Source organism: Diadema antillarum, unplaced genomic scaffold (assembly GCF_040938485.1).
Source record: "Diadema antillarum isolate AM-2024a unplaced genomic scaffold, OU_Dant_1.0 seq00001970_RagTag, whole genome shotgun sequence".
NCBI classification, from domain to species: Eukaryota; Metazoa; Echinodermata; class Echinoidea; order Diadematoida; family Diadematidae; genus Diadema; species Diadema antillarum.
The window spans coordinates 201074-226726 of NW_027272629.1; the positions used below are offsets into that span (position 1 = coordinate 201074).

Here is a 25653-nt window from a genome sequence, read left to right on the forward strand (position 1 = left end):
TATATACACATGTAGTTCTATGAACGCCTCAATCGCACTTTTACACTAATGTCAATATTGGTATCATAACAACCGTTAATTTGTCAGCAGGATGTGATTTATTCTGTTCTCCTTTAATTGTATTTGAGAAGAATTTTCTATACCCCGAGTATTATTGTTTGTTTGTTTGTTTGTTTTTTTCTGTAGAGTGGTCCCAAGTTGTATTTGTGCTCCATACTTTTTTTTTCTTCTTTACACTCGATTTTTACTAGGGCCTACGCTTAACAGGCTTGCTTTTAAGTAGGTCTCATCGTATTTCTCTAGCATTTTCATTTAAATAGATTTTCATTTTTGATAAATCGACGGCCATGTTCTATGCTAGTAGCATTCTGTTGTACATCCAAGCTAGATATCATGTATAATTCTGTTTTGTTAGACATAATGCATTTGTTGTTGTTGGTTTTCTGTTGTTGTTTTTTTTTTTCATTTATAGCCTCTGGTTTTCGAGTGCTACTAATGCAGAAGATAGCTAAATATGTGCTGTGAAATGCATTTCCCATGAAATCGTTAGATGCATACATTCTCGATATGTTCTGTAAGTGTTGTTGTCTGGGAAGATGAACACCAGGGGATGCGTTCAATTATAAAGTGAAGGACCACATGCATTTATAACGTAGGCCTACATGTAATTAGTAGGCCCTACTTACACCGAAGACCTCTTTACATCTCTTTCGTGGTAGCATCACACCCATAATCTACGCGTTTAGAAAAGAATACTATTCACCTCAGAACACACAAGATAAGTTGTTTGTTTCTACAATACTTTTTGTTGATGAATATTACCATCTGATCACACTATTCCAATGGTTATATTTTTGTGATCAGTGAATGTGTTTTGCCTTACCTCTGACATGATAAGCTTTACAAGAATCTAATCAATCGTTCTTCCTATTATACTTTTTTGTTTCAGTGGGGTTTTTTTCAGGCACGAAGCGCTCCTGAGATACACATTGTTTTGTTACACACGTCATGTCACTCCCATGACTATACACGTTGACCAAAAGAAATTTCGGAAGAACTGTAAGAGAAACAAAACATTATCTATTCGAAATCATACAGATTCCTCTGGAATTGCGACATACGGTAAATATCAGAAGACGTATTGAAGCGTGACAATTGTCCCCACGCTCCAGTGGTTTAAACCACGTGAGCGTGGGGACATTGTGATTACATTCTTCTAAGACCCAACTCGCAGGTCGTAAAATTATTGCGATGTATAACTTTCCATTTAGTAATACAATACGTAGAAGGAAGTTTCTGACTCTTTCTGCTTAATGTAAAGGGATCAGTTATGATGTTTTGAGTAACAAAGTCGTGTAGCTATATATATATATTCGGCTCTCTATTCTTTTTGAAAAATATCAAAATAAAGTTCTTACCATTTTTTCATGATAACTTGCCCATAAGTTTAGGAAAACGCATTAAAATTATACAGTTACCTTTAATCAGTAAAAAGCGCACAGACTAACTGCACAATTACATTGGTAAACAGAGACAAAACAAAGGAAATACACCGTGCCCCATTCAGAATTCGAATTAAAATAGTATAGGTTTAAAGTAACTAACCAGCCAAAGAACGTGAAAATATCACTGCATTTGAATCTCAGTTATCTGCTGTTTGGTGACGAGCGTTTTCCCGATTTCTTTTTCTTTTTTGCTGTTACCATGACAACGCAACTGTCACGAACAAGCCATCGCAAATCTACTCATCAAGACCAGCACTGACCAGTAGACGATGTGCATAATTTCGTCTGAATCTGTTCACATTATCAGAAAAATTCAAAGTTCACAAGTTTCTGCAAAGGGCCGACCACTCGTTTTGTTTGATGGGGGTGTGGATAATCAACGTTTCTTCTAACTCTCATTGAATCACCCATCCCACTTAGAAATACTCATGGCGACATATTTGAATGATTACCGGTGGAATATCCTACTGTACATTAACGCGATTAATTTTATTGTAATTCACTCATCTTCTCTCCTTTATCTGGAAATACCCTACAGGAACACTGTATTGTCTGTAAACCGTGCTCTAGTTATTTCGTTGTTTCTTTTTTTTTTCAATGCCAATGGTGAAAGATCTCACCTTGGATTCTGTTACTTCCTTTCTCTTCCAAATCGCTTTGCGTGCATTATCACATCTATATAATTATGAAACCGCAGAAGCCGGAAATGAGAGCAGATTTATATCAGAATCGGTGCCACATTAAAGCGAGCATGTCTCTAACCGAACTCAGTTTTGTACCAACATACGGCAGATCTAAATTGTGGGCTTGCTCATGCGACAACAACAAAAATGATTTGCCCTGGAAATTACGTGTCGAAAAAAAGAGGAAAAAGTGTTTGAAAAAAACAATTATGATGAGAGAAAAATGTATTAGTTTGCAACACCAATTTAACGTAATTGCATGACAACTATGTGAGGATTCGCAATAAGATTGACAGGTCGAAAGAAATAACAAACTTTGACATCACGCAATCAGCAAACTGTCGCAAGTATGAGACCATGAATCCAAGGTCGAAGATTGCATCACATGTCAGTTGCTGGATAGAAATAATGCCTGAGCAATGCACCTTTTCACTTTGTATTGAAAGCACAATGAACAAGACGAGCATTCTAAAATAGTCTGCAATGTGTCCATGGCTCACACAAGCGTCATCCGTGGTGTACTGATGATATCTAATTGAATCCAAGTATTGATCGAATTATATCTGAATGATTCACGATAAAAACTTGTAAATATGTACAATGTATGTCTAACATTACTTCTGTAAATATAGCAAATACTAATGTAATTATATTATTGAAAGGACTGGCTCTGACTAGCCTGTTTGCTATTTTTTGGTGTTTTTTGTGTCTTTTTACCAACTGTAATGTTTTTTTTTTAATACTTTTGACTACTTCATGTTTGTTATCGATGTTATTGTTTGATGGATAAATTCAATTTCACTTAATTTCATTTCATTTCAGTCATTTCATTTCTTTTCATCCCTAGAGGATTCTTCGGGTCTCTAACTGCACCCACACACGCACACACACACACACACACACACACACAAATAGAGCAAATGCGATACTGTGGATTTGTTAATTTCTGCCTTTAACTACCAAGCCTTAGACCTCTACATGGGTCTCTATCGGGCCTTGAAATGCAAAATGACAAAAAGCAAACAGTTACAAGCAACGAAATTTGGACAAAATCATAGCAAGGCCAACACAGCATATGTAACAAATTGATACAAAGACATAGTAGTACATGTATGTAACATAATAGTTTTAGATATAAAGCAATTTCAAGGCAACAAATGTTCCTAGATTTGTGCACTTTGATTGCGTGTAGTGTCTTTGCTAATGCTGTTGTCACTACTTCCGTTTGTTCTTGTCGTCAAGGGTGTTTTGTTGTGCATGGTGACCATAAGCTCTGTTATCACATGGTGCTTTTTGTGCTGTATTCAGGTCTGATGATCTGGTTGGTGAACATTCTACCGGCAATCCCCATACAGATCTAAGGGGTAATACATGTACCATGAAGCTACAACTCACAAAAATGGCGTTTTGTAAGTTCTGTGGTAGAGCCTATTAGACGCAAATCTAGAGTCATAAAAGGCCTAACAGTATAATGTGAACGTGTTTTGGCCACTCATATATGATTACATGTGTGTGTGTGTGTGTGTGTGTACACTAAAGAGCAACTTTTAAAATATGGTTTGTAGCAAATAGTTTGTGTTCTTTTTGTAATCAAGAAATAGAAAATTATGACCATTTATTTCTGCAATGTCGGATAGTAAAAGATAACGATAGGACATTATGATCTTGTTGAAATACATGCGTGATAAGTATTGGGCAGATTTTTTTGTTGGACTGTTAGGTAGCTCATTGAGATTAAGTTTGTTACTTTCTCTTATGGTTATAATGCCTATGCTTTGAGATGATATTATTATATACATTTGTATTATAACAGGATATGAATGTAGGCCTTATTCTGGCATTTGATTGATTAAAAATATTTTGTAGAAGTGCAGAGATTGACATATGAGAAGGGGCCCTAGTACTGCATGGGGGGGGGGGGGAATGGGTAAGAGGGCAGGAAGGGAAGGTATTTTTTGTTTCACTTTTTGCTTTGTTTTTTGTTTGTTTGGTTTTTTTTTTTTGCAGCTACGTGTACATCTACGTGTTTAATGTAAGTTGCATGTATTTCGGGTCAGGCATCAATTGATTTTTTTTTTTTTTTCATCAAACATTGCTGATTGTATATTGTGTTCATACATTCAATATGAATGTTTTGTCATGTGAAATTACAGAAATCAAAGAGATTATTGAAAAACAGAAAAAAAGTGTGTGTGAGTGTGCGAGTGCACGCGTGAACGCACACATGAACGCACACGCCCATATGTAACCTTTTTGGCCTTTGAGTTGCCTCTGAAATTAAATCATTTTCTACTCCATGTTTGGTCCGATCTGATGATTACAAAGAGGAAGATGATGCTAATTAAGTGTGTTATCTTTAATTGTAATAATGATAGCTTAGTTTTTATACATGTATAACCCATTTCAGACTTGTTAAGAATTTCATTGGGCTTCAATCTTTATTCTGTAGGTACCGGCATGATACCATAGAGACCAAAAGTAAGACCTTAATGACACCATATTTTAGGTCTTACTTGACCTTGAAAAGATATCTACTACCAGTACTTGGCATCCTTCATTTGAGAAATGCATTAAGGAACAAACTTGTAACCTCCCCCCCTCCCTTGGATAGACTATTAAGGCCATCACTGCCACTATCATGAATATCTTTTACTCTGTAATACTCCTAACAGTATCTACAATGTACTCTCTATATCCAAGACAGATTCCTGCCACACAAACAACATGAATGAATAGCAATGATATGTAATGGCTTACTTGAGCCTGTCCTTGGCTATGCCCTTGGCTTATGTAAACTAAAGAGTACATTGTAGTTAAGACTTTTGAAGCCCCACACATTAACTTGTTCACTTCACCCACACATAGTGTACACACACTCTCTTTTCAATTCAAGCAATGGCCCTAAAACGACACAGTTACACATCATATTCTAACCTGCATGTGACTTTATTTCCATACCAACATTTCAATTACAGTTCTGAGTATGCTATCTCAATTGTGTTGACTTGACAGCTTATTCTGAAGCTCTCATAACATGCAATTTATTTTTCAACTACTTGTGATGTTATGTAAGGCACCCTTGTCAAAAATTTAGCCAAAACTAATAAACAAAAATCTAAATTTTTATAGAAACAACATGATTTAATTATTACAAACTACACAGAGTTTATAGTTCGGTGCTTGTGTTCTTTGTGAGCATGATCAAATCTATCATGATTCAACTTGAAGAATGAGGACTATCACTGAGTGAGTGTGGTACTTGTGGACTAATACTTGTTTACATAATGGGGTATCAGGCCCTAACATATCAAGTTAAATGTAAAAATTTATTACACAGACATTTCATTAGTCATAATTGAATGGAAAGTCCTTAATTGCACTAAACGTAGGACTTGTAGATTATTCATATACACTTAAGATGTGTAGCCAGTAAGCTACACAAGATGTGAGGTGATATTCACATCATAAAAATTGATACCTTACATATTGAAATAATATTTCTTTCAATTGAAACAGACATGCATCTCCTTAACTAGAATTATCTTTTCATTATGAATAATGCTTGAATTTTGTATCAAAGGTCCACTTTTAAAAAATGGCTGACAACAGATAATTCTACGTAGTCCTGTATGGTCCACAGATAACATACGCATTACACTTACATTTGAATTTTGATGATTACATGATACACAGAGCTAATGTGTGTATTTCATATTCTATATAGAGGGTTAGTGAAACACAATGATACCCCCTCTCTAAGGATGAACATTACGTAATTTCTTTATTTTGATAATATTTAAAACACGCATATCAAAGGTGTTTATGTGTATCATCCAAAAAATATATATATAGATCGATGATACGTCATCCCACAAAGTAGATAGACAATGAATTGCATGTATTGTAAATGTGTTTATATCCGTATCACATATACACCTCTGCATACTTTATCATATATTATATAATATATATATATTCCTTTGTATTAAGGTTATTATGTATCTTCTTTTCCGTTGCATTCACAAACCCCTTCCCTTTAAATGGTAGAAAGACTTCAATATGTAAGCAGTGTCGATTCATATGCCATTTTGATTCATCCATAGAAGTTACTGGTAGGATGCACCACTGGCATCATATACCATCTCATACACAGCCTAGGGTTTCTTTTACCAGTTTTAATGAAGCAAAAATATATGATAAAAGAAACAAATTCTACGATATATTGACAGGATACACATTAGAAAAACTTTCTGAATGAAAAGATTGGGGTCATTCTTATCTTTCTTCAACACTGTTGAAGATCTTGCCTTCAAGATGCTACAGATCTGAATTTTAAAAAAAAATCTCCATCTATTCCAAGATTTCCAATGTCTTTCTTTTAATATAATAAAATGATGAAGATGAAAAAGTAAAAAATCAATCTGAAATGCATCTCATCTGGCCATCATACCATGAGGTCTGCATATAACATGTTGTCTTTCCAATGGAGGAAAGCTATGGCAAAGAAGGCGTAACCACCAAAAAGACCTCTTTCATGAACAGTTACATATCACGAGCAAAATTTGTGACAAATTCTGCAAGATCTTTATATTGATTAAGTTGTGTGAATGAGTCACTCTGCTGTTCATCTACAAGACTATCAAATGTGACCGTGCATCACAAAAACAACAAAAAGCTGCATGCACTGATTTTGTGTGAGGACTGAAAATAGGTGAAATGGGTCAACATACTAGTAGCCAATCTTGAGTTTTTCATATTTTCTGAAAGAGCAAGTTTTCTTCTACTTAAGTTGAATTTTGGGATCATAAAATGAACAGAAAATTGTTTTTAGCAGATTTTCTTGAACACTTTTTTGTGGAATAGTGTGATTATGTGTGTCTTATAGAGTCCCCTTTTCATTTCTCAAAAACTCTATACAAACTCTTCACTTTCAACTCTACTAACTTTAGAAAGGATGGTGCTATTGCTTTGAAAGTTGGCATAAATCATGGACAAAATGCATTAATAAAGCATGTCCAATTTCAGCTTAATCTGATAATCCCTTCGTTGTTGTTGCTCCAGTGGTTTACATGCTGTCTTTTGTTCCATTCATTGCACAGCTAGCACAGCTTGGTAAAGATTACAGTGCTTGAATAGACCCTGTACTTCAGAGCCTCTTTTCTCAGTTCATACTTTTCTGATAATTAGATAGGTTAGGAAAGTCCATTTTTATTGAGTAATACATCACTTTAAAGCTGAAAGTCTGCTCTTTTAGAATCTGCTCTTAACTAAAAATCCATCTCTGGCGACTTTTTGTTGGTTTTGTGAGGCAGGGTCACAAATACTCAGAAGTGGCAAAATGACCATCGCCTTCATCAGAGAAAAACAAATCCAAAATCTCTGCAAACACAAATGGGCAGCTATTGTCCCATCTTCAAAGCATTGAGGAAAACAGCAAAAACATAACAAACCTATACACACTAGTTACACAAATAATTTAAACAAAATAACAAATTCTGCCTTCATTTAAAATGTTAAAATGTTGCTTGCACAGACAAACACCAACTTTCTCTGATTGCAAGATTTATAATTGAGTGACATATTTGTAGGATGTAATCATATAACCTCAGGTGTGACATCATCCAGTTTGAAAGACAGTACATATCAAGACTACAGAAAAGACATGGTTGTGTAGAAAAGTTAGGCATGATCTATTTGATAGCGTGAAGCAATAAAACGTCAAGGTGTATTGTTGGTAAGGCTTTGCTGGTTTTAATACAAAATGTTCACAAACCAAGAAAAGTTGATGTCAGTAGTGAATTCTATCTTTTTGAAATGATACTCTTGAAGCATGAGTTCTGTGTATCTAGGTAACTTGTCATGGGATATTGTTTTAATTCAAATACCTAAAAAAAAAGAGAACAATAATGCATGTTTTAATATTTGTTTAATGTATCTAATATATCTGAAATGCTCATACTATTCTACAAAACCTCAAACCTAATATGTACCAGGTGAATGTACAATGACGACTATGAGGTGGGATGACAGACATAAGAAAAACTCCAATTAATGAAAACTTGGATATGCTATCAAAAAATCACACTAAGACTAAATAGCATGAACTACCATCACAAACAATATTTGACTGTCGTTGAGGTCTTCTTAGAAAAGGCCAACCTTCTTCTTCAGATTATCTTGTTTCCACTTTGGAATTGTTGTGTATTTCTCGTAAGACATTCCAAAGAACTTCTCAAAGTCTGCAGTTGACAGGTGTTTCTGAAAGAAATGAAATAAAGAAAACAAGACAATCAAAAACATCGTAATTCATTCAGGTAAGTTGCTATGAAATGGGTGACATTCACCTTTTCCCAAAAAGACTGTGTCCCATGTTACATTCATTTTGTTGTTTGCTGAGTAAAAGCATGACTACAATGGGTAAGATACTTCTTGTATCATGAAATATAAACAATGTTAGAAATGTGTGGTAACATTACTTGCATGTTATTTCTTAACTGATTTTATTCATTTAGTTATAATCCAGTCTTACAGGGGACCTCCAGATGATTTTCAGACTTTTACATCTGAAAAACTATAAATTAGTTAAACTGAGTACAGCGTTTCAGAATTTATAGTGACTGGGATGACGAATGAGAATGTTTTCAAAATTTATAACAAATTGCAGTGAACAAGGATGACGACATGGCAGCCTCACCATAAGAATGCATGAGTTTGGGCTCAAGGAAGCAGAACAAAAGAAGAAGGCATGCATAGATTCTTCACAGATGAACTCATTAGGCGTTTTCACATCAGCCCGATGTTTCCAAATAGCACGCTATTTTCTGACTTGGGAAATTAACCTGAACACCAAATAGCGCGGTATTTGATAATGTGAACACAAATTAGCGCGCTAATTGTATCACTCTGATCGAGAAAATTTCTCGAGTCCAACTCGGGAAATTTGTGAAATAGCGGGATAGTAGCGCGCTATTTGATAATGTGAACACGACTAGAGAAATTAGCACGATGCATCAAATCATGCCTAGCGTGTGTGACCCGATCGATCGAGGCAAACTGCACACTAATTATGAGGAATTTTTGAGAGGGCACACACATTACTGATGCTGTTTGCACATACTCAGCTGTCGAATTAGCTCGAAAAAAATTTTGGGCTAATTCTCTTCGGGCTGATGTGAATAAGAAATGAAATAGCGCTCTAATTCGCAATCGCAAAAAATATCTCGAGCTTGGGTTTTTATCGGGCTGATGTGAAAACGCCTATTGAGCAAGCGGTATTGTGATGGAAATACACTGCCACATTTCTGAAATACATGTACCAAAGGTATGTGAGGCTCTGTTGTCCTCAACACTGTTCAGTGTAATTTGTTTATGATTTGCAGTTTATTGGTATTTCTGCTCAAGGACCACAATAAATTCCACAAATCTATAATACATTGAGCTGTCGATTTATGTACTACATGATGTGAAATTATGAAAATCGTCTGGAATGCCCCTTTACATGGCAAACATATTGAGACATAAAAGTTTGGTTTTTTTTTCCCTTTTTGTTATATGAATACTCCACTGTCTCATAAGTACAATTTGTGTATTAGAATATTTTTATCCCCCAAATTCTTATGAATTCCAGAAATGGACAACATTTATGCAATCATTTGCTGGGTTGATGCTCTGCTATAACTTGTGCATGATGCATGTATACACAAAACAAGTTACATGTAGATCTAAGTCTAGTCAGCAAAGCAATGTGCAGATAGAATAAAACAACATAGTGTTTGAGAAACTGAATGAAAGGCGCATGTTTCACTGGTAGTATGCACGAAGGCAATATCATCTATTGCATACATTATTATTTTTTTGACACTGACTTGCACATAAAACTTGACTATGTTCCATTGATGTACCAAACTGTTCATTTACAGGCTTGTGAATAAATACCGGTACACAGGCCCTTGTCATGCTCATGACTGGCTCCAAAGGGCAAAAATCTATATCATTTTAACACTTTGCAATGGGTTTGCAATGGAAACATGTGTCATATACCTCTCGTTTTGATGAGTTGACAGCCTCTGGTAACTCTTTAGCCTTCAGCTCATCAAGGGAGAACTTGGCACAGTTCTCAAAACTGTCCTCCACCTCTTCTGCTGCTTTCTAGTTATTGAATGTAAACAGAAGAAAATATGGTAACACAAAGCGTAACATATTTTCCCTTGCTGTAAATTTTCATATTCCAGCATACTTCATCAGGATATGACATTCAATGTAAGAGTGGATCAGATAAAATGTTTACACCCTAGCAGTAAAGAGGGAAAATCAAAGAAGTACTATAAAACTAGAAATGTCGCTATGGTGACTGGTATACTCCGCCATAATGCATGGTTCTAATAGGTCTATAGTACAATGTCTCGACAATGTGTGATGACAGTTTTATTGACATATTAAAATGACAGGTTTGTCAAAAATGTGTTGAATGTTCACTTTCCTTGAACTAGATTTGATTGGATGAATGGCTAGGGTTAGAGTGCAGGTATTTGGGGATTTGATGATTTTTACTTGACTTTTGACCCTAATTTATAAGTTTGTACATTGAGTAATTTTCAGGGCATGGAAAAAAAGTATACTTTTGGTATTAAATAGCAAAATGTTAGCATTTTCACCTGGCCTTTGACCCTATGACCCTAAAATTCCCAAGAGAATCACTGTCAGGAGGAACACGCATAAATATTACTAAGTTTCATGATACCTTGAGTCACTTTTGAGATATGGAGGAAGAAGTGAAATTTAGCACTTTCACTTGACCTCTGACCTTTGGGCAAGAAACTTCCCAGAGAATCTCTATTGGGTAATACATGTATACATTAAGTTTCAAGAAAAATTCTTTAGGCATTGCATAAATATGAGGGAAATAGTGAAATTTTGAGGAGTTGACCTTGACCTTTGACCCTTGACTTCCAAATTCCCTAGATAATCACTGCCAGTCAGTACATGCTTATGTACTAAGTTCTATGAAGACATCTTGAACTATTTGCGAGATATGGAGAAAACAGTGAAATTTTAACATTTTCACTCGACCTTTGACTTCATGACCCAAAACTCTCTCTGGAGAATCTTTATTTGGTAGTATATGTATACACTAAGTTTCAAGAAAATACCTTTGGGCATTGCATAGATATGGGGGAAAAAGTGAAATTTTGAGCATTCGACCTTGACCTTTTGACCTTTGTACCTTGAGCATGTGCACTCAAAAGTTGATAGGAACAACTTCGTCTACTCATACATATACATGCCAAGTTACATAACGATAACTAAAACAGTTTTTGAGTTACGCTGTCCACAAAATTGATTACGGACGGCAGGACGGATGGACTCACAACCCGAAAACGTATGTAATGCCTCCGGCGACACTTCGTGGCGGAGGCATAAAAAAATGACCAGTAAATCAAATGGCTAAATTATTCTACTTATCAGCAAAAATGGGCTTCAGTAGGACTGTAGGAGGAAACCATACCAGCATTTTACAGAACTGAATAAACAATTATTCCATCTTAAAATAATCATAACACAAACATTAACTTTTGCATTAAATATCAACAAATGTACACCTCATGTGAATCATATGTTATAGCATTGACAAGTGAAGACAGGAAAACTGCAGGAAAATGTCCTGACTCTCACCAGATCAATGACAACAGCCGCATTCTGCTTGGCCATCTCTTGTCTCATCTGCTCTTCTGTTTGTATGTTCTGAATGAGATAATGTGTTATACGTAGAACATAAAATGCCATTAGACTACTCAGCAAATTCACAATAAAAACAAACAAAATTGATTATATGATGAGTTACATCCTGCAAATTCAATATCTGGAGCTGTCAGACTGCATTCTACATCCACTTCTGGGATACTTATCCAGAGACGGCACATCTAACTAAAATGTATGTTCACTGGGGGTGGTGTTATCATTAACTGCGCACACATGATTTTTGTGTAATGTTGGTGGCTTCTAAAACTTCTAAATTCTCTGTGTACTGCTAAAAGCTGTGATATTCAGGATATGTTTTTGAATGACCATACTATGTAGGTATAGTTATCAAGAGAAAATGCATCTGATAGACTGGAATCTGATCTGATCTATAACTCTGCACATTGCCTTTCATTCTTCCAGCTCTGAAATACAAAGATGTGAAAATCTTGACATACAAATTTCTACCAGAATATTGTGATAGTTGGTATTATTAGGATATACAGAATGATCATGCATCATAAGTCACAACAGCTTCATTATTTCATATTCAGGTCCAACAAAATTCCTTTTTTTTTGTAATTTCTATGAATCAGAATAAGATCACAGAGACAAACTTTTAGATGAATTGTAAAGAGAAGGAATCAAAAGTCTGGTCATAATGTCACGCTGTAGATAACACAAACTCAATCAATGTGTGAAAGAAAAATGTGTCAAAACAAATCAATGTACACAAAAGAAAGTTTATGAGAAATGATCAGTGGCAAATCATAAACAACAATTAAAACATGCAATGTGTTCTCACAATATCAAAACCTTTCCAAATACTAATCACCACCTCTCAAATGAAGGGTAAGTTTCTTATCATATTCTATCAAGTGTCTGATTATGAATGTCTACATGTAGAAAACAAAAAACAAACAAAATAAAAAACAAAACAAAAAACAGTGAGTAGAAATCTGGGAAGTAAGTCCTTCAAATGAAACTGTTTCACCAAATGGTAGTACTTCAAGTGAGTTAACCACAATGAACCTTAATGCATTATTTTTAAAGCAATTTTCCCTTTATTGCTGTTTAATGGTCTGTTATTGCACACAACATATGCATTCATCTGACATTAATATCAAATGCTCTATAAAAGTATACTGGAAATTGAGAATAGGGGAATCATTTATATTACATCCTTGCTTCTATTTTGTCAACTACCTTGAGAAAGATGCAGACTCATTCTTTTTCACTGGTATAGTCATGAAGTACACAATTTTGTCATGAACAAATCCGCTGATTATTTTGTTCCTTATAAGTGTGGGGCCTTGAAGAAAACTGATTATCTTGAGAGTCATACCATGCATTTTCTAAACCTTATTTAAGCTCAGAAGGGAAGGCACTAAAAGATAATAAAACAAGTTACAAGGAAGTGACCCCTGTAGTCCATGAAAATTACATAAAACACTACCTGCAAATTTCTAGGTGTAAAAAAAAAGAAAAAAACTAAAAAAAGATTCTGTATGAATATCGTTCTTTCAATCAATCAAATGACTGTCAATTTATAACACACAATCAAGGTCCTATGCATAGCACCTCTAGAGGAAAAAGTGTTTCTATCCCACTTCTACAATATGTAAACACATTCCACCCAGTCTTTGTTTCTACCAATATTTATTTACCTTATATACTATATACCTTTTCAATCAACAGAGAAATATAACCATGTCCAGTAGCTTTAACAACTACACATAAAAAAATCAGAAAATGATAAACAGAATGGAAAATCACATCTTTGCAGCATGTATGTGACTAATAAATGTCCAGGACACAAAGTACACCAAGGTGCTAATCCATACTACCCTTGAGTACCTTTCATGAGTATGGCTGGTGGGTTCCACAACTTCCCATGTTGTATATCAAACTGAAGTTTATTTTTTGCACTTACGCGTCCTCTCTGTGAAACCACTTGCACATTAGTAAAATTGCCCCTCCCAAAAATGAAAACAAGCCAAGAGCAGCAGGACATACACAAAGAAGTACATGTAGGTAAACATTAGGCATACCAGATTAGAACAAAGGACAAAGAAGAGACACTCAGGTCATGGCTTCCATGATTCATAGAGATCATTTATCAACTTACAATGGCAATAATTATCATTAATAATCAAATATTACACACATTCTAAAATGTATATGATACATTCATATCGCAATACAACAAAACAAAAATGAATTGGACCAGGTCAGGTTGCAGAAAAAGAATACACAGCATACATGACAACAGGAATGAAATTTCATAATTGATGTCAAATCTGATATTTTATTATTTGTGACAGTTTTACAGGACACGGTAAATATCAACATTGTTATCATTTGCACCAGACTCAGCATAAAACACTTTTTATATTCACCACTTTTGCTTGTTTGTTAGTTCATCTTTTTGCTTAAAACTTAAGCGCAATACACCTACAATTGTAATGTTCCAATTGACTGTAATAAAAGTGGTTCGATCAGTAATCACACTGACATGCTTCTGAGTTAATGTACTTTTGACCTGTCCATCAATTTACATCACAGTTGGACACTCCTTGCTAGAGATATGACTAGAAATAATCTTTTTGGCAGAAGTACAGTGTCTTTCACTTTAACCCTACATCAATTACATTTCAAAATAAAAATTTTTACAATTTTATTTCTGTTTTGCCATCATACAGAAGGTAATTTTATAACAATTCAATAACTGTATGAGTAAAGCAGTATTTGGAGCTACAAAGAGCAAAGACAAAAGGGAAATCAATTTATAAATGAAGACATCTTGGGAAAGGTATATATCTGACCTGAAAGTAGCTGTGGTCCCATGCCATGAACCAACCAGTGAAGGTCAGTGGTTCATAACTTTGCTTGACCCTGATGAGTTGTGTGGACGTTAGGTCACGGCCACTTGGGTCTGTTTTCAGGTATTCCTGTGGAACACATTAAAAATGAGCCATTAGTACACCATACTGTCCTCTTACCTCCACGGAGTTGCAATGTTATTGGCTGTACTATTACTCAAACAGTGATACACAAAATATATCTGGAAAAAAATAAACAGAACAAAACTTGCCTATCTACTAATACCACGCAAGCCTTTAGTATTTGATTAAAATCTAATTCAATGATTTTCCTAAAACACAATTATTTACGTACTATTCAATTGCTTTGGTGTTCTGCTGGCATATGTGTACCATATGCACAAATACTGTAAAACGAGGAATGTTCGCGTGCATTTTGATTTCGCGAATTTCGCGAGTGGCAACATCTGCGAAATTAAAATGCACATGAAAGTTCTTGCCTACACAATATGCATTTTACACCAGTGGCAATTCGCAAAAATTTCATGCCGCGAGAAACGCCATCGGCTCCAATTCGCTAAATTTTCATGCCGCGAATATATTGTGTTTTACAGTACTGTAGAAGTGGATATTTTCGCGCGACTCATTTTTCGCGATTTGCCGGGTCAGAAGAGTTTCGCGTGTTTTTAATTCCGCGGAATCAAGACGGCACGCACAGGAACATATGGCAAGCAAAAATATTCGCGGGCTTTTATTTTCGCTAGTTTCTGGTTGCGCGAAATGCGCGAAAATTTCAACACCGCGAAAATTTCCACTTTTACAGTTATCATTTTTTCTCTGCTTGGATGGGGGTGGCTACTGCTGCAGTGCCTCCATACCTCAAACTTAACAACCCCCTTGAAAAAATCCTGGGTAGACCTATTTCTGCAGGTGATGGAGCAGGAAAATGGATCAACCTTTATTCGATACACAGACAATTGAACTCTTGCCTACATTTCACACACTCTGGAGCCCATGAAAATAACTAAAAAAGTGTCTCCACTGATGCCATTTCATTGTAAACACAGTGTTATAAAGAATGGTAGAGTGATGTGTAGACTCCTTGGGCTAATCACAGGAAGTATGAATATCGAAGTTAAAGGACATATTTTCAATAATTGACAGGAAACTGCAGCAACTTCAGGGATGGTACAGTTTTGGTTGAGATAGGGCTTCAGGTTTCCAACATTTTTTTTATCACGATTCTTTTTTAGAAAATCAGAAACCTCTTGTGAAATATGAAAGAGCATATGTGACCCACCACAACAAAAGGATCTAAAAGTCGCTGACAGCTGAGCCGAGAAAATCAGGTTTGAAATCACATCATCAAAACTGGTCAAAATCATCAGATTTCTGATTTTGGCATAATTTTGTAGTCTTATGTATCATCTACCATCTGCCGAAATTTTGAAGCTAAATGATCAAAGGAAAGGCAAGAAATTATCAGTTTTCTGGGCCACAATATGAAGACTTTCTTCGGAATAGAAACGTGTCTGAAGATTTGGATATAGTGCCGCAGATAGACTCCACCCCTAGCAACGAGGGAGTGATCTCATTGGTCAGTGTGTGGCATCCTGATTACTGATTGGTCATGCACAGACTGCTGGCGCTAAGCTTGAATGAACATCGCGAAGGTTGCTATGAGCATACCTTCTATTGTCAAGAGGTGAAAACTGCCTTGCCTCCCCTAATCAAGACTGCGTCGGAAGGAAAACTTTGAAGGCAGTTTACTCGAAATGCTGATTTCCTAAAAACCATTTGACATGCTCTGATAAAATCATTGATATCTCCACAACCGAGTAGTTTTATAAGCCGTATTATATATGAAATGAAAGTGGAAGAGTAAGGGAATAATGTCATGTCATTTTTGGAAAATCGACCTCCCCCAACTTTCAGATCCTATTGTTGTAGCGGGTCACATATAATTCTAAGAGGAATTCAAAGTTTATTTGAGAAAAATTAGATTTGAAATAGCTGAGATATCCAAAACAAAGCGATCTTAATAAAAGGTGGGACCCACCTTTTATTAGAATCGCTTTGTTTTACTTTGTTTCTAGATATCTCAGCCATTTCAAACCTGATTTTCATCAAATGAACTTTGAATTCCTTTAGAATTGTATGCTCTTTAACATTCGGTTAACAAGTGGTTTCTAAGTATCTCGCAAAAAGTTAAAAGCTGAATCCTCATCTCAACCAGTACTATACCATCTCTTTAACCAATGTTTGGTCAAGTCTGAGGACTTGACTGGTTAGAATATTTACACACACTGACAGTCAGTGTGTATCAAACATTCTGAGAGGTATAATTATAGCCGCAAAAGTCTTGGGATATTGGCATTGACTATAGCCTCATACCAATTACATTTAATATATACATTTGTATTATACAACAGTAACCTCCCATTGAGCTAATGTACAGCTATCTTTTGTTTATGGAAAAGTAGGTACATATAATGCATTTCTATGAATTCATCACATTCAAGTGCACAAGAAAAATCTTGTTGCCAGCAAAGGAGACAAAGTCTTAATTTCATACCGTTGCTGTGGTTAGGACTTGCTTCTTCTCTTCATCATTTGCACCTTGGCCAATCCAGATGTAGAGCTTGGAGAGGCAAAAAAACATATTATTGGTTAATTTACTCAATTCATTTCATAGACAGTGGCGGATCGGGGGGGGGGGGGGGGGACACATGCCCCCTTTAATTTCTCTTTAAACAAAATAAATTTAAAAAAAGAATAAAGCCCCCCTTTGATTTTTTACTGTATTGGCACCAGAAAATTGCGCTGAAGCCTTTTTTTTTTTTTTGGGGGGGGGGGGGGGCTTGTCAGCTGATTAAACCCGGAAGTGGCACCAGATATATTTTTTGCGCCACCCCCCTTTACAAAATTCCTCAATACAGACACATACAAGGCAAGGCAAAGTCATACCAAACATGCAAAACATCAAGGACAACAGGTAGGAATGACATGATATGTGGCATGCACACTCAAAATTAACGGAAGACAAGAACCCACAGGGAGCTTTAACGCTTATCTGAGCTTCAAAATGAATTCAACTTTTACGCAACTGCCAAGTGGTAGTTCTAAGTCATTATTTGAATACTCGTCCTATAAAGGTTGTCTACAGAATAGAGAGATGATGACTTAAATTTACAGTGTCCCTATCCTTATTAACCCTGCACCAAGGCTCTCATCCGGACCACATGTACCTTCTGAACTAGAACTATCACTGAAGGTGATTAATACCCCCACTCCAGTAGCTCAGACTCCTATGAAAAATAATTGAACCAGGGTTGTCGGGTATAAACACAAAGGGCATTTTGCACAAATACACCTATAGATCTTCATACACACCAAATGTGACCTTAATAGCTAAAATGCTTCAGTTTGATACAAAAATGTATGGTTACCATGGCAACGCCTTTGTTGGGTACAAAGACAAAGAGTGTCTTGCATAACTTCACCTTAGGTCATTATACATACCAAATTTGAAATAAATTGCATAAATACTGTGGAAGTCATTTGCTCCACAAGGTTTTAGTAAAATTGTGGTTACCATGGCAATGCTTTGTCTGACAAACACAAAAAAAAACATGTTTTCCACATCCACACCTCAATGCCATAATGCCCCAACAAATTTGATTTCTATTGCTTCAAAAATGACTAAGTTATTCACTCCACAAGATTTTCAAGAAAATACGCAGTTACCATGGCAATGCCTTGCCGGGTACACACACAAAGAGTGTCTTGAATGACTACACTTATAGATCAGTATACATCTGTACATACCAAATTTTAAATAAATTGCTTAAGTACAGTGGAAGTAGTTTGCTCCAAGGTTTGGGAAAATTGTGGTTACACCTGTACCATGTCATCGCTTCCTCTGACAAAAAAAGAGAAATATATAAATGTATATATATATATACACTGGACAGCAAAAGAAAGTAACCACTTCTTCAAAGACTGCACACAAAAATTCACCACCTAGAAATTTTAAAAAAAATTGTACACAGGTATGCTGCAATATCCATTAGTAATCACATACCCAATAGCAAGTGATTATCTTTATTACAAAGAAAAAAATGACATGCACAGCATCTTGGTTACTGAATCAAAAGTCACAAAAATGTAACAGAATGAGCCTTACAAGCCTTACAAGACGTGACATGATTTTCCTGATGGAAGCTTGCTTAGACCAGAGTAAAGTAATGTCCAAGTCTAAAGAGCTAACTGATTTTATTCTGAGAATTAGCATAATCAGGAAGGATAGCATCACTTAAATACAGAATACACTCCTTAACATCATTTTGACAAAACAGGTGTTCACATTGACATATTGGTTGTTTTAAAAATGTTATCCATTCAGTGGCCATTTTTGCATGGTAAAAAGTGCTGTTGTGTGGGACTTTTGATTCAATGACCAAGATGGCTGTGCATGTCAAGTTCTTCTTTGTTATGAAGACATTCACTTGCTTATGTGCATGTGATAAGTAAGGGGCATTGTAGCACACCTGTGTACAAAAATTGTATATAAAAATTTCTAGGGGGTGAATTTTTTGTGTGTGGCCTTTGACAGAAGTGGGTACTTTCTTTTGCTGTCCAGTGTATATATATGTCTTGCACATCTACACCTCAATGTCATCATGTACCCTAAGTTTCATCTTAATTGCTTCAAAACTTTAGGAGGAGTTCATGACGCAAGATTTACAACGGACCGCCCGACCGGCTGCCTGACCACATGCTGATCCCCCTTATACATTTGCACTTGGTGTACGCGGGGGTATAATAACTCTATATTCTCTACCCTTCAGGATGATTCCTTCAGTATGGTTCCTATCAAGCCTGGTGAAATCCTGATAATGTATTATAGAGGAGAAGTTTTATACTTGGATCTTGACTTTCACTGCCTTGATGAGGATTTACAGTCAACCTTGCATAAGTCGACTTTGCACAAGTCAACAAAATTGGCTAAGTTGAAGAAAAATGCTATGCCCGATAAATATGAACATGTGTTAACCCATTCCTCCCGTAATTTGCTGGGAGCTTTGAATGCCCCCAAACGTGATTCTTTTTGCCCATCAACAGAAAACGGTAAGGTTTGTAATCCACCTGTGCGAAAGCAGTCAAGTGGTACATGTATCCCCTTTCTACAGTCAACGAAATGTGCCATCAAACAATGAAAATATTGAGCGGGTGTGAGGTCTGAATAGAGTTCGCACTGATGGGCTCACAGACTCTTTTGTTATATATAAAATGAGGCAACTGAAGGGGGTCAGCGAACACAGAAATCAACTGAGCTCAGCCTTGATCGCTATGTACAATTGTACATGTTCATATGAGTTTTATAGCAAAACAAGCGCAAACTAAATTGGAAAAAAGGTAAATAATATTATGATATATGCAGCTTTCCTAGAAAAAGAGAACAAATGCTGATAGAATAAACTTTTATCTAAGCCATTTTTCTGGGCAGTATAACATAACTAAACATGAATTTAGACCAAGAATGCAGGCATACTTGTCTTCATGTTGGGAACCTGGTACATGCATACCAGGTTCCCGTACGTTGTATATCAGTTGCCCCCACGGGAAACCAGGTTCCCGTATGGAACGGGTAAATTCTAGTGAATAAGTAAAAATTCACATAAGTTGGAGGATTTTCCTCAGATCCTCTGGATTTGACTTAGAAGAAGTTGACTGCATTTCTAATTTCTTTCTATCCTCTACAAAAATGTTATCATAAGCAGACTTCCTCTGTGGAAATTAGAGTGTGGTGATATTTGTATGGCCTTTGAGCTTTAACCTCTCAGCCCAGCAATCCAGGAACAAATTAGCACCCAATGTCATTATTTTCAGCTATTAAATCACCCAATTTCACAAGTGAAGTTATGTGTATAAGCTTTTAAAGACAAGATTCTTAGCATAAGTGCAGTGACATCTGACCTTTAACATTGGGTGATTTTGCCTGAATACTTTTCAGTGTATTTACATTTCATTTAGCATACCTGGGCCAGAGAAAGATTTCCCTTTATTTTGAAGATAGGCCGGAGCAAATCTGTGCAATGTACAGTAGACAAGTAGAAGAATCTTGAAAATAATATGTACGTAATGCATACAATGCATTTAAGTGTCATGATAGCAATGTTTTCTTCAATATTCCCTGAGGTCATTGGAGGAGTTTTTTTTTTCTCATGAATAACATGCAAGCTCTATCTAGTATGTTATCCTTTTCCGTGACATAAAAAAAAAAAAAAAAAAAAAATTACCTCATTGTACGTATCAAGAAGCATGACATCATCCTCAATGAGGTCTTGTTGAGTGAAGTTGTTGATTTCTTCCACACGGAAGTTTCCTGAGGCATTAGAGCACTGGAACAGTCTTGGTGGGTTTGTTAGTGTTTCCTCCTGTAATATAAACAAACAATCCTTGAACTTTATAATTGAAGAAGGAATTAATGAATGTACATCTTGAAATTGAATAAACAAACATTGTGCATATAGTGCTCAATAATACAAGCCATCCTCAATGGCCTACACTATGTTGAGGGCAAGTCAAATCCATGCATTATGTATCAATTTTGATCAACATGTAATTGCATGTGACATAATAGCATGTGCCAACAAACTTCCAATCACATACATGTACATGTATGTAAGGTATGCTTATTTTTGCAACTGCTTTTATAGCACTGGACTTGTCAATACATAATATGACGTACAGTTCAAGTACTTTGTGAAATAGGGCAAATATGTCCGAACAAGTAAAGAAAACTTATTTTGTTTTCCACACATCTGTTTCTTACTGATTTTCTTCACTTTTGAAATTCACTGTAGGACATGTGACTAGAGTAAAGCACTTATTGTATTTCCAAGCATCATCAGCATATACCTATTTACATTGCATTTGAATACCATCCTGCACTGCCATAAATTTGAGCTACAAATAAATGTATTTCATGTCTCTGCAGGATTAAACTTAATTATACAACAACAAAATATCAACCAGGTGGGTGAAAGTATATCTGACGTGATTGTAAACTGCACTTCTACAATTTTGTGCTTAAGACATTTCTCCGACTATAATGATATTTTAAATGGGACTGTTTCTCAGTGTGAAGGCATGATCTTCTTTATACTTCCTTAGTATAAAAAAAACAAGAAAAAGTAGAAATTACGCAGTGCGTAATATATGTCCCCACCGGAAGTAGCATTTAGTAGCAAAATGTACAATAAAGGTAAAACGATCAAGGTCAAAGGTCAAAGAAGTCAAAGGTCAAAATTCTGTGTAGAAGTTTTGAAGCCCTCACCTATTGCCATCACATAAAGCAAACGGAATCGAAATCGGGTTAGAAATGGCGAAGGAGTAGCATTTTGTAGCCAATGTACAATATAGGTCAAAAATAAAGGTCAAAGGTCAAAGAAGTCAAAGGTCAAAATTCTGTGTAGAAGTTTTGAAGCCCTCACCTAGTGCCATCACATAAAGCAAACGGAATCGAAAAAAGCCTCATATCCCAGTCCACCTGCTTGTTGTTACAGTACTGTCGTGTGACATTTCTTCAGTAAGGTAGAACATATCCCCCATAGCAGTAATGTGCCAGGCAGCAAAATGGTTTAACTCTTTATTTGCCATGGTGGAAACCCCCTGTGTGCCATGTTATTCTGAGACACGAAGGCAGTCATGCTTTGAGAAAGAATTCTGTTTTTCCAATCTATATAACTTCTACAAATTTCTGTTAAGCTGGACATAACAGTGAGCAAAGCTTTGCTTTGATATAAATTGTATGACAAATCTATTTCTATCTATTTTTTAATGACCAGTTGCTACATTACAGTAAAGACATGACTTTTGCACATGAAACTGTGAGAGAAACTTAGAATTTACACGCAAATTTAGTTGGGAACACCGCTTGATAGTCAATCACCACATAGAATGCAAACTGTACGTAAAAGGAACAAAAGTGCGAGAAAATCTTTCATTGTACCGCGGGATTAGGCGGTTTATCGATCGGTTTAAGCGGATTAGTGCGTTTGAGCGGAATATGCGAAGTTGGCACGCCGTGGACTGAGTGGGGCGTGTGAACATGGCACATAAAGAGTTAATAGTTGCTGACAGGCAAAACCAAGTCCTACCTGTAATTTTGGGTTTGATGCATATTCCTGCTTGCCTCCAAGAGCTTCCCAGAACTCGGCTGGCTCACTGCCTTCTGGGACCAGGGTGTAAGCACTGCCAAGACAAAAATGACAAACAATATCAGTCCATCAGTGTTCTCTTCTCTTTATTTTGTGCACATGCATTTAAGAAGAAAACAGTCAACTTTCTTGAATCTATTGCTTGTAGGTAACAACCAATTCAAATGGAGCTTTAATAGCAGACAGCTCCCCATTCATTTACATGTACATGTCTTTGCTCTTTATTCACAGTTTTTATCATCAACTCTTACCTCTTTGGTTCAAGCACCTTGGCAACTTTCTTTCCAAGTTCTCGTTCATCACCACTGCCCCCCTGGGATGGCAGAAAATTAATATATTAGATGTGCCTTTTGAAATGGTAAAAAAGCACAGAATGTTGAAGGAAAACGAACTCCACAGAAATATAACAGAAAAATATGAACATTGAGAGAGTACAGAATGGAAAGATGATGTGGCAAACATTAAAGTACAAGATAACCGGGATTTCAATTACCATACATTTTAAAGAAAAAAAAAAAGATAATCTGTTGAATACTTTTTCATCTGGCATGAACTTTTTTTAAAACAAAATCACTTTCCCTGAATTTTTCATGGGGTTTCTCAGCATTTATAACTGTGGGTCCAAGCATGCCTCTAGTTGTTGTTGGTTGTTTTTTTTTTAAGATATGACTATCACTCTTCCAATCACGTCATAGCAATTTGTTGATACATAAGTGTCATATTAGTAATGTGCAGTCAGGGCATTTGATGTGATGAAGGTACCGGTCATACACTAAGTACACTGAAAGCTTTCATTTCACAAAAATATCTTTAGTGGGCAATTACTCTAAGTATACAGTACTGTTACAGTTATTACCTTTCACTCTTTCAAACTTGCAAATTTCTCAAAATTTACCTACATTTAAAGCTTCAGACAAATGTTTTAAATGCACATCTCTTTGGTACTCTTACCTTGCCAGCCCAGATGTAGAGGTGCTTAGGCGATTTTACTACAAAAATGTCATTCGAGTTGAGCGATTGAGCTGTTGCTTGAACCTGTTAAGTGATGACAGCCACAGTGCAAAGGAACAAATGGTGTTTTTATTTTTTTATTTTTACAAATTGTTACTTGAAAAAAAAAATATCATAAGAATCACCTACAAGAGTTTTACATTATTAATAACAAAGTGTCATAGAAAGTGAAATATTGTCTCTTTCTGTACAGAGTTTTATACTTCCTACATACACACTTACAAAAAACAAACCATCCCTGAAGGAGATGGAGCATGTCCTCACAAAGTGGAGCAAACCATGCAACACCTTGAGGTATACATGTAATGTACCAACTGTGTTTTTTATTGGGTTTTGGGTTTCTACCTGCCTGAAAGAACCTCTTGATAAATATATTTGTTTAAAATAGAACAAATCATCAAACAGAGCAGCCTAAAAACAGTGGACGCCATCATATAGCAACTCATCAGATGGGTCTGTTCAGTCATGATACTTTATCCTACTACAGTCCTTTAGAATTAAGATATCTTTCTCAGCATTTCTTGCCTCTCCACTGATTATTCTTCTGGTTAAGGCTCTGTTCCCATTCAATGTGTCAAGGAGCATTTTCTGACATACACACACACACACATTAATACTAGCAGAATTTCAATCTCTGTACATGTAGATGCCATTACAGAATCTTTACCTTGGTAATCCTACAATACGAGAAAAAAATGGTTGTTACATTTGACATTGGGAATGAGGATATTCACATCAAATTTGACATCTACATTAGTACTAAAGTGTACATGCCTTAATTCAGATAGACGACTTATGTTGATCAATACAAGTGCAACAGATGTTGCTGCTTTATCCAACCCATACTTACTTCAACTGCCCTCGTGTTGAATTCGTTTGTTCCTTTAACTTGGTAGAGTCGCACTCTCTTGGTCTTTAAGTCCTCTGCCTGCACTCCCTTAAAGCCACTTGCTTTCCCTTCCTTTGATCATAAAGAGCCCAAAGTAAATCATGACATATACATGGTCCACAAGGCTCTTCATTTCCAACTTCACAACAGCAATGTGATTCAAATGATTAATGAAATCTAGCATTCACATAATCTTACGTACAAAATGTTTTTCTAATGGTCATTTGTAATAATAAGATGTTTATTGAATAAAAATGTACAGCATTAAAGGGTGTGTACAGTTCTGGTCGAGGTGAAGATTTGGCTTTTAATGTTTTGTGAGGTATTCAGAAACCATTCTATGAGATGTCAAAGAGCTTTTCATTTCAAAGAGGCTTTTCATTATCTCACTTAAAAATGTTCAAAACATGAATCCCTACCTCAACCAGTACTGTACAATCCCTTTAAAGTAAAAGAAATTAACTGCATTTACAACTTCTGTATTGTTTGCTTTTTTTTTTTTTTTTGCATTTGAATGAACAGAGCAACATATGTACACAATGGAATCCCCCCCCCCCCCCCCCTATTCGACATGTACATTCTGCAATGCATAAAGCTCTAGCTTCTATAAGCACTTGTATTTGGGTATTTATGTGTAATTACCAGAACCTGTGTTCCAAACATATCAGGAAAAATGTTACATATATGTGTGTTTGACAAATTTATGAATAAAGATGCTAATTATATATACATGTATCTGCAGGCATTGGAACTATATTCATGCACCAAATCCTCCATATA

At 35.9% G+C, this 25653-nt stretch overlaps 1 protein-coding gene across 1 annotated transcript; it reads right to left on the minus strand.

The window, feature by feature from the left end:
* Window positions 1-5098: 5098 nt before the first annotated feature.
* Window positions 5099-24951, minus strand: LOC139713451 (villin-1-like; the record flags this gene model as incomplete). Its single annotated transcript, XM_071625179.1, has 10 exons — window positions 5099-8446; window positions 10229-10336; window positions 11861-11929; window positions 14752-14877; window positions 17324-17389; window positions 21051-21188; window positions 22914-23007; window positions 23225-23286; window positions 23925-24008; window positions 24835-24951. Coding segments are annotated over 10 exons (978 nt in total), but the record flags the coding sequence as incomplete, so codon positions are not given.
* Window positions 24952-25653: the final 702 nt, after the last annotated feature.